The sequence below is a fragment of the Micropterus dolomieu genome, linkage group LG05, assembly GCF_021292245.1.
Source record: "Micropterus dolomieu isolate WLL.071019.BEF.003 ecotype Adirondacks linkage group LG05, ASM2129224v1, whole genome shotgun sequence".
Lineage (NCBI taxonomy): Eukaryota > Metazoa > Chordata > Actinopteri > Centrarchiformes > Centrarchidae > Micropterus > Micropterus dolomieu.
In genome coordinates, this window is record NC_060154.1 from 27,917,549 (window position 1) to 27,927,925 (window position 10,377).

General features: G+C 37.6%; 1 protein-coding gene across 2 annotated transcripts; it reads left to right on the forward strand.

The window, feature by feature from the left end:
- Positions 1–1,366: 1,366 nt before the first annotated feature.
- Positions 1,367–6,383, forward strand: LOC123971361 (claudin-18-like). Of its 2 annotated transcripts, none has more exons than XM_046050112.1 (5): positions 1,367–1,673; positions 3,619–3,783; positions 3,870–4,011; positions 4,089–4,202; positions 4,899–6,383. In XM_046050112.1, exons 1-5 carry the CDS (start codon positions 1,454–1,456, stop codon positions 5,038–5,040), a joined length of 783 nt encoding a protein of 260 aa, XP_045906068.1. In that variant the 5' UTR covers positions 1,367–1,453; the 3' UTR covers positions 5,041–6,383. The 2 variants fall into 2 exon arrangements, with proteins under 2 accessions (XP_045906068.1, XP_045906069.1); XM_046050113.1 differs by lacking the exon at positions 1,367–1,673 and adding an exon at positions 2,179–2,432.
- Positions 6,384–10,377: the final 3,994 nt, after the last annotated feature.

Here is a 10,377-nt window from a genome sequence, read left to right on the forward strand (position 1 = left end):
GTCCTCTTTTTGGGACCTAAAAAATGTGTCCAGCTGGGATTGCTATATCGCCCGGCACTATTACATTTTACTCTTTAGCGTACCGGGACGTTTTCTTGCATACTTCTCACAAGCTGCCAGTATGCACGTGTACACGAAGTTGCTCAACAGTGTCACTTTTCATGGTCCGACCAATCGCAGCCTGGATGGGGTGGGACATTAAAAAAAGGTTGACGCGGTGCTACAGCAAACTTTCGAAATGCTTGAATGGTTATGATTATAAACAAGTTAGCATTAAAAAATCAGAGACTAACCACCATGCAGACCATTTTTCTTGCACAAGGATTTAATAAATGAGAACAATGTATGAAACTGCTCTAACTGTAGTTTATATTGTACTAGTGTTAAGCTATCTATGATACCATTATCTGAAATTATAATGATTCCACTATATTAGCCCTAATCAGAAAACGGTTTTATTTGTGAATGAGGGGAATTGTTGAATATTAACAAGCTGTTCAAATGTTACAAATAGGCCTACTATAAACAATCAAAGGTGCCTTCAGCTCACTGCGGGTGTCCGTCTGCCTCTTGCCCTCACTGTCCTCTTTTTTTGAAAACCATAGTATAGTCACCTTAGCCTTATGTACAAGGATTTTGTCACATTTGAACGGAACCTGGCTCGCCACGTTTCCAGCCTTTATGCTAAGCTAAACACCTGCTGGGTGTACCAGACTTTTACCAAAATGTCAAACTAACTACTTCCTTAAGAGTTTTACACTCAAAAACTCAGCTAGTTAACCGTGTCATCAGTACTGTGTTGGTGTGGTTCAATCAGATTTGACTGACAGCGGCAAGGCAACACAAACATAAGCCTGACTGGTGCACAGAAGTACGTGACACCTTGTGTTTCCAGCTGATTCAAAATAATGACAAGAACACGGGCAGTAAAACAAATACACAAGTACCTCATATGAAATAACCAAAGTTGATGTAACTTTGGGAGAAAATTGTGAGTCATGTCGAACCCCATCACTCATAGAAAACAAGTTTTCAACCTGTAACTTTAGTAATCTCTGACATTTTTATATAAATCTTCCAACAGTACACATCAGCAGCAGCTGTATAGTTATTGTAGCAGTCATTAAAACCCAGTCCAGATTCATGTGATGGTCAGGCTGAAGTTTTGATTCTTGACGCTATTAAGTGACTCCTGATGTTTATCAGTTAGAGAACCACATCATGTTTATTCTTTACCAACCAGAATTACTAAGCTTTCATCATATTTTATTTATACTAATATGCTCCACCCAGCTCCATCTGTATATGGCTGGACTGTGGTCAAACAGGCAGGGTCATTGGTGAAGTCCTTCTTTAGTTCACACCTGCCGATATCATATTCAAACACAACGCCGCAGTGCTGAGGAGAGGCTGTTAGCTATTGAATCCAGAGTGTTTGAGAAAAGACAGCGCCATGGCAGCCACTCTCTGTCAGGTAATGGGCCTCCTCCTGAGTTTTTTAGGGTTGGCGGGAATAATTGCAGCGACGGGGATGGACCAGTGGTCGACAGAAGACCTCTTTGACAACCCTGTGACGGCCGTATTCTCGTATGTGGGCCTGTGGAGGTCATGTGTCCGGCAGAGCTCTGGCTTCACGGAGTGCCGACCATATTTCACCATTCTGGGACTGCCAGGTATGCTTTTATTTGTCAGTAGCAACACAGAAGCAACATGGGTGAAAAATACATGTTTTTTCAAATTATAATTTGTTGGTTGAAAGCAGAAAAATTACAATATCATTTAATATTGTCAAATGTACCGAGTCTAAGAATCTAAAGCAAACAGGCCAATGTGTCATATGACATTTTTATGTTCTATTACGCTGTTATTTATTTGTTGGAACTGGAATATTAGTTTATTATCGGTGGAAATCAATCTAGTTCTCATTAGTAAAAAAAAAAGTGGTAAAATACATCAAAACATTTCAGTTCTGTATTTCCTTAGAATGATGAATAAATGATGATGAAAGGTCAAAGCACACCCTTAAGGGGTGGAAATTCTCATTGCCATTGTTTCCCGAAACTGGGAACTGAGACTCATGAGAATTTTAGGTAAACATCTGATAAGACCTGTTCCTTGTTGAAGCACATATAATGATAAGCAGGAGCTCAGACGCTGCCATTTCACGACTCCCTGACATTGGTGGTAGCTTTGTTTGAGCGGGACATCTAAAATGGCTGCCTCAATGATTCAGTTAATAGGATTCATGTTGTCCGGGTTGGGACAATTCTTAATATCAGCTGCAACAGCAATGGACATGTGGAGCTTACAGGACCGATCTTTTACAGTTGTAATAAGTGTTTACACCTATTCTGGATTATGGAAATCGTGTGTGGGGACAGAATCCGGTACAACACAGTGCAGGCCTTATTTTACCATACTAGGACTGCCAGGTAAGAGAATTACACTTAGAGAGAAAAAGACGTGTATCCAATATTTCTCCACATGCTGGATTATGGAGAACATTTTCCAAAGGACCTTGGAAGGTACTTTAGAATATTTGGGAGGTTTTAGGGCAGATTTTCTCCATTTCCACCCTGCATAAAAATGCAGGCGACTGCAGAAAAGATGGTGTCTCTCCGGAATCAAATGGAAATTTGATGAGACATCCAAAGCTTAGCTGAGCAAGCACAAGCTTTACCGGAGTGTCACACAATGTAAAGTACATTTCCACACTCTGTACTTAACAGCTGAATGTAGTGTAGAGCATATTGTACATAAGATCTTAAAGGCTTAAGCCTAGAATAATACAGGTACAATATCTCAGGCCATTGAAATATGGCATTTAGGTCAGTATGTTTTATTACATGGAGCCTTGATTTATGAGTTTAATTGTGAACATATATGTGTGAGGAGTTATGTATGTAGGTCTGTGTATGCACGGACATGTTCTATTCTCCTTTCTTTGCTTTATTATCCTGTAAAACACTGAACTGATTTTGTATGAAATGGTGCTAGACAAACTACGTGACATTAATAACTCAGTTATGAGTTTTGCATTAATATCAGAGATGATATGCTTAAAACGTTTAAAATGGGGATATCTCTTGTTTATTGCTGCTGGTGGTGTATCTTTCATTGTGTTTAGTTAACAAAAATGTTTATGATTAGAAATAATTTGTAATGTGTGATTTATAATACATTGTATTAATACTAATATAATACTCAAGTTGGAGTTACATTCAAGTACAGAATTATCAGAATAATTAGCATGAGAAGCATTGTGTTATATTAATAAGCATTATAATTAGTGATGCATCAGTATTTAAGCAGAATCTTATGTTGCTGCTGGTCATATGGAGTTCATTTTAACGACCTTTCTATCCTGTTGGGTTTGTTTATTTGTAGATCATAAATTTTGTATGTAACATCTTAACCGGCAGAGAAATAATAACCAAAGCTGTCAAATAAATGTAGCAGAGTAAAAATCCCTCTGAAGTGAGTGGAAGCACAAAGTAGACAAAAAAATACTCCAGGAAAATGTCAAATTGTCCCAAAGTACAGTACTTTAGTAAATGTACTTATGTTATATTCTACATTGACAGTGATGAGACGAAATGTTGTAACTTTGACTTTTAGCTCTGCTCCAAGCCGTCCGGGCCTTGATGATTGTTGGTATTGTTCTCGGAGCCATCGGCTGCCTGATTGGAATATTTGCTCTGAAGTGCTTGAAAATGGGGAACATGGAGGACAACATCAAAGCCACAATGACTCTGACAGCTGGGGTCATGTTTATTCTTGCAGGTGCAGTAACGCTTTGTTCACAGTGTCTACCTCTTTTATTACAGCTAAACCATTTTGCACTAAATACATTGTTTCCTCATGTTTAGGTGTCTGTGGCATTGCTGGGGTGTCGACCTTTGCTAACATGATTGTGCAAGATTTTCGGTTCACAACATTTACCGATGGTGGGTTCAGCATGTTTGGAGGAGGAGGGGGCATTGGTGGACTCACAGGAACTCTCACTCCAAGGTAAAGTCAAATTTAGATGGTGTTTTATCTGCCATGGCACTTTGTTATGTTTTCCTGTAATCATTGTCTTCTTTCAGGTACACTTTTGGCCCCGCTCTTTTCGTTGGCTGGATTGGCGGAGCGATCTTGTTCATTGGAGGCATCCTGATGTGTATGGCCTGCCGTGGAATGACTGACGACAGACAACAACGGTATGAGGCACCAACTAATCTGTGACCTTTTTTGACAAATTTATTCTGACTTTAACTGGATGGGGTTGGGGATGGCAGCAAACTTGGCAGAACTTCTCTCCTGTAGGCCAAAGTAACAGAGATGAGAAAACTGCTAAATAGAGCGGAGATCCAACTAAAATGTCTAGTAAGCAGGCGCTATATGCAAAATACTAGTGCAGATTGTGTGTTCACTGCGGTAAATTGAAAGCATGAAAGACAGAAATCTTGGCTTCTGACAAGCTGAACAACAATATAAACACCCCTGGATATATATATATATATATATATATTTATGCTGTGAGGCAGTAAAAATCTTAGTTCTTTAGAAATTTAAGGACACATACTCAGCGAAATGTAAATGCAAGCCCTTTGGTGTGTTTTTTTTCCTCTTTGCATTTATAATGCAGATTTGCAAATGCTTACGAGGCTGCTTGCAAAATGATACACAGAAGTATTTACATTCTTCTGGTCCTTGTGTATGTTTTTAATCATATTGTTTCTGACTATTTCACTATTCACATGAGTAGTGGAACATCTAGAGAGGGATCAGGAGGGTGGAGCCAGTGTGAGTCTGGATGTTATAATTCACTCTAGCACCTCAAACCACTTCAAACTAGACTCTTTATGCCTTTTCTGTCATTAAATAAAAGTTGATTATTTTCTGATATTCTTCAGGTACGACGGGATGGCCTACAAAGTTGGCTCTCAGCACACTGTCTACAAGACTGACACCAGACCCCGTACCACCTACAATGACTCCTACAAAGCCCAGAGTATGGAGGGAAGGCAGTCGAACCAGAGATTTGACTATGTGTAGAATAATTTCACTCCTACAAATATCTCTTTATACTCTGCTGCACTGTGATGAAGTGATGAGTTTTTCACTTGTTTTTGGCCTACATTTATGGGAAGAGTGGTGGTTTTTCTCTCTACTTTAATTTTGCAGAACTGCTAAACATTTATGGTATTTTGTTTTTATAATTTTTTAATAACATCACATAATCCTTGTTTTCAAATGCTGTTTTGTAATTCTTACTGTGTCAGTTTCTGCGTCAAATAAAGACGTGGGATTCTAATTTTGTCCAGTTTAAATTTTATCACCACAACATGTAATAAGATGATAAAGTAGAGATGACAGATGAATTAGAAACCTGGAGGCAGTTCCACTAGCTGTTTACACTGAACGTTCCTAGTTATAACATAGGTGTTAACTAAGGAGGAGAGAGATTTGTGGAGATTTATACACCACTAAATTAAAAAGGGACCAGCCCGGTCGCACTACAAAAAACATTTCTCATCTAGTTATTAGTTGTTACTAAATATTAAAAACCAGGTGTATCTGTTGTGTAGCTAATTTAACCAACAGCAAAAGTAACTTTAGTTTGCTAATTCATGACTTGTTTAAACTGGAGAGGAAAAGAGGTAATATGGTCAACATATTAGCTGACGCTTGATCACAATGCTGTCCAATAATGATGTAAACTTTAATGAAATTACACAAAATGTAACCCAGTGTAGCTCAAATCACAAAACATGTTAGTCTAAATTTCAAAATAATGTTGGATAGGTTAGCTTAATCAGTTTCAAGCCTATTTCTCTTTGTGTTTTTACCTGTACTGTATGTATATATATAAAAAAAAGTCACACCTATATCAACAAAGATTGACTGGTAATTTTAATGTGCGCTTGGGCCCCTAAAACTGATATTTTTATCAGTTCTGATACAGCTTGCAATGTTTCAGTTATTCTTTACATGGATTATTGTTTTTGACTGGACAGCAAGACAGAGTACTTGATTTACACATGAATATAGTCTTTAATAACTAAAACAGTTTTTTGTTTGTTTGAATGGTGCAACTTAATTTACTAAAGTTTGAATCTCGCTATTTGTTCCTAAGAACTTTTGGGAGGACTTAACACACTAAATTAGTAATGTATTTATGAATTTATGAGCACCTGCAACCCAATCCTGATTTCTGCGTTCATAATGAGAATATGTAATGTGTATTATGTCATATGTTGTTATAGGTGGGATTACATATGTAAAGAGTTACACCTCTAAAAGAAACTTTGGAAAGACAGACATGCACTGTATGTTTCAGAATGTTATTTTTGTTTAGTAAAATGGAAACGTTTCCAAATAAAATCATATCCACTGTTCACCAGAAAAAGTTCATTTCATTTGTGCTTATTCTGTCATAAATTAGAAGATCAAAACATCTAAAACAAATAACCATATTGATTGTTGTGTTGTTGTTTATCCTATTAGTGTTATCAATAGACAATGCAGAGGTCATCAGTTTATCCGTGGTAGTTACCTGTTATCTCTAACCCTCAAGCACCATATGATGAATATAATAATTGTAACATTGTTTCAGGGTAATCGAATAAAGTAAATGGTTCCCCTTTGATGCAAGCTTTATTCATTGGTCAGACGCTGTGCTCTGCATGTATCTGGACTGGTCTTTGATACCGCAAACCAACGCAGTTTCTCCTCCGTACTCCTCTGGGACACGTCTTTATTTCCCAGGGAACGGGCAGAAAAGGGTTTAGATGATTTGCATGAAATCACATTTCTTGATGATACAACTAATGAAAGCAATAAGTAGGTGGTAACATTTAATCACATTGAAAGTGAGGCAGTTATTGTTTTAATTAAATTTTAGCAAAGTAATGGCTCTGCAGTAAGACAATGTGACAAACCTTTTTTAAGCTCCTTTTCTGCTTAGACTCCTCCATGTTACAAGAGGCCTGGCTTGGCCTGCAGTGAATACACTCTAATATCTCCTGTCTGGCTCATGGATTGAGTTATTGTGAGGGCAGATGGGAAATTCTTGGGATTGTCCGCTGCAAAGAACAGTCCTTTAGATATTTTCTAAAGGACTGCAGATTGTGGACGATCTGATAGAAGTGTTTAATTGGATCTACATGTCCTGTTATGGATGTCCAGACTTAAATTTAGCCAACAAGAGGATTTAAATGATGAAGGACTCTTAAATCTCTAAATCATCTAAATCAATTTGTAATGTTTCTTAAACCTAAACCTGTTATTAAGTAAATCTATTTATACTTGTATGTCTCTTTTGTCACACAGTTTGTCAGGTATTAACTTAAAACTAAAATAGTACAGAAAGAAAATACCAAAAAAGTTTAAATGTGACTTTTTAAATCTCACAAATAAATGTAGCTTACATTGGTGGCTCCTGTCATTTGAGTGTTGATGAAACAATCAACATGTTTCCAGAAGGAACACTTTTAACGCTTTTAACTGTTCTTGATCTCCCAGACTGTTACACACACATGGAGATTCTATGAAACTGGGTTTGCTGCAGACTTTTAGTTCCACTGCTCAAATGAAAAAAAGTCTCCTTTTCATGTTTTCTTGATTTTGGTAAGGTTGGACCTTGTAATACATTCTCATCCTTGGAACTCTGGCACCACCTATTGGCTGAGAAAAGCATCACCGTTCTTTTAGTGGCATGGGACATGACATGATTCTGTGATTTAGGGTTAATGCAGCATATTAAGCATAACTCCTGAGATGATCAGATCTCCAATACCCTTCTTCACCTTTTCACTATGCTCCTTTTTACTGATCGCCCACTTTGACTTTGTGTCAATCTTCTCCACATCCTTGAGATATCAGAGCAAAACTAAAACCACCTTTGTACTTCAATACAATACATTTAGGTACATTTGTTATTGTAATATACTTGCCTAAACTTGGGAGCCTGACATTCACCACCACTTACCACATAAGCCTTATATAACTGACGAGATAATTATCCTGAAATGTACATGAAAAATGTTGGTAGACCTGTAAATTAGCTGTAATCTTAAAATGTTCTCAGATATTACTAGCAGTTAAGTCAAAATGAGGAGGACCTTGCACTGAATCACTGGCTGATAGTATGAAATAATTTCCCCAGAGTTAGATTTTGATGCATTGTCTGTGGATTCTTGGTAATGGTTTAATAAAAAGAAGAAATGTTAGAAGAAAATTTGTGAGTGCTCTCACTACTTGAATTTACTGGACTTTTTCTTCCATTCCTTCCTTTTTCTGGCAAATTACTTAAAAGGTTTCAAATTCTGTGCGCAATTTTAAAATAATCATATAGCTGCTACCAGCACATATTGTCTCAGAAAGTAAAAAAAAGCCAGTTTGTTTTGTTGTTGGAGTATATGTCAGTTATGCAACAGATAAAACGATAAAGAGCTGTTGTTGTTTAGTGCATTAACTTTGCCTCAATCTCTCTCAGTTCCTACACTATCTCCAGTACCACAGTATCAGATCTTAGCAGCAGCAAGGGACAAGTTAAAGTGACACAGGATAAAAGTGGAGCTACAGTTGTAGGTGTTGTTGATGGAAAATTATTCGAGCTTAGACAACAGCTGTGTTCCGGGCCAGGCAGAACAGGCCCTGAAGGTATAAGAGGTGAAACAATGGAGCTGGGCAGCTGTGGGTGGAGGCTAGGACACGCCACGTCAAGCTTAGCCACGATAATCTCTTCAGTGACGAGACACACGTTAAAGAGCATAGCAGGAGAAAGAAGTACAGTGTCATCATAATTCAAAACGTATAAGGTATGTGGACAAAAAAAACAAGAGAAGTGGTGGTGGTGGTGCAATAGTCAGTCTTGACCTTTCAAACAGCCCAAGTATATTTTCCCTTCAAGTCTGCAGGTTTTTAGTGTTATGTTATGTCCACACCTCAGCCTTCACTCAGCCAACCCATGACATTTAGGAAAACGAGTCTGACGTCTGCCAGGCAACATTGTTACAGTACAGTTGAGGATCACTTTTCAAATCCCCACTCAACCATAGACTGAAGGAACTTTAGATTTCTGGTCTGCACTGGCTAATAATGATTCCACACAATTTCCATGCATCATCACTGACAAAGATGAGACTGTTGTGAAATAAACCTAAACTATATTATTAGTTTATTACTATTATTTATTTACTTTTGGCTTCTTTGAATTTCATTTATACAGAGTACTCCATATTCCTTTTATTGATATGTATTGGTGTACTAGTGTTGTGTATTTGGATACACAACGGTATATACTCTTTGTTCTTTTGTTTGTTTATACTTGTATTTGTGTGTATTGTGTTCTTGGAAATCACTTTAGGTCAACTCCTGTTGTTTTTAAATGTGCTATATAAATAAAACTGACTTGACTTGACTCTAGCCTTTCTGATGTTGACCGTGTTTTCACCCAAAGTCTGATACTTGTTTGGCCTAAAGGGCTCCATCACATAAAACTTTGTGGTTGAGCTGGTCGTTTTATGTTCTTAGCGGACTCCATGTTGTTGCTGCGGTGTTGGAAAATTGGAAAATCCAACCCGGAGTCTTTACTTATGATTAGGCATCCTGAACGTCAGAGGTAAAAGAAAACTTGACAAGTGGATCGTTTTATGTGAGGTTACAACCCCTTCTCACACAGGCAATAAAAAAGTGTTTCATTTCATTAAAAAAAAACTACATATTGCCCCTTTAATTTGTAAAGTAACTTATAGTGACTATAGCTGGCAGATAAATGTTTATTAAATATTTCTCTCCAAAATGTAGAGTAGAAGTATAAAGGGTCATGAAATGGGACTACTTGAGTAAACTACTAATACTTCAACTTTTTATTTAATTACAGGACTTGATTAAATGTACTTTATTACATTCCACCACTGTACATACTCATGTAGCCATCCATACCTTCTATACATATACAACATTTGGTTTAATAGGAAATATATTTTTTAATTACATCCAATAACAGTTAATCTGGGACCAACTGCACACGGGGTATTCCCCCATTGTACTCACTATCCCATGTCTTTATTATTACACAGGAAGTCGACACTACAGGTGTGAGGCAAAGCTGGAGTTAAAAGTGCTGCTGGGAAGTCAAGTGAAAACCATGAGTAAATGCATAATGGACCACTTGATGGGAGATTTTAAGCTATAACAGGAAGTATTCCCCATACTCATTGGGCTTTAGAGCTCATGCATGCATGGCCAGAGAGCGACCTGTTCCGACTGGTATCTGTGCAGTACCATTTCTACTTCCAACATCATCCTGTAGGTTTAAGCCTCACATCCCGGGACCTCTTGTACTGTTTGACCTAGTTGTGTTCACAAAGCAGAAACTGTCAACAT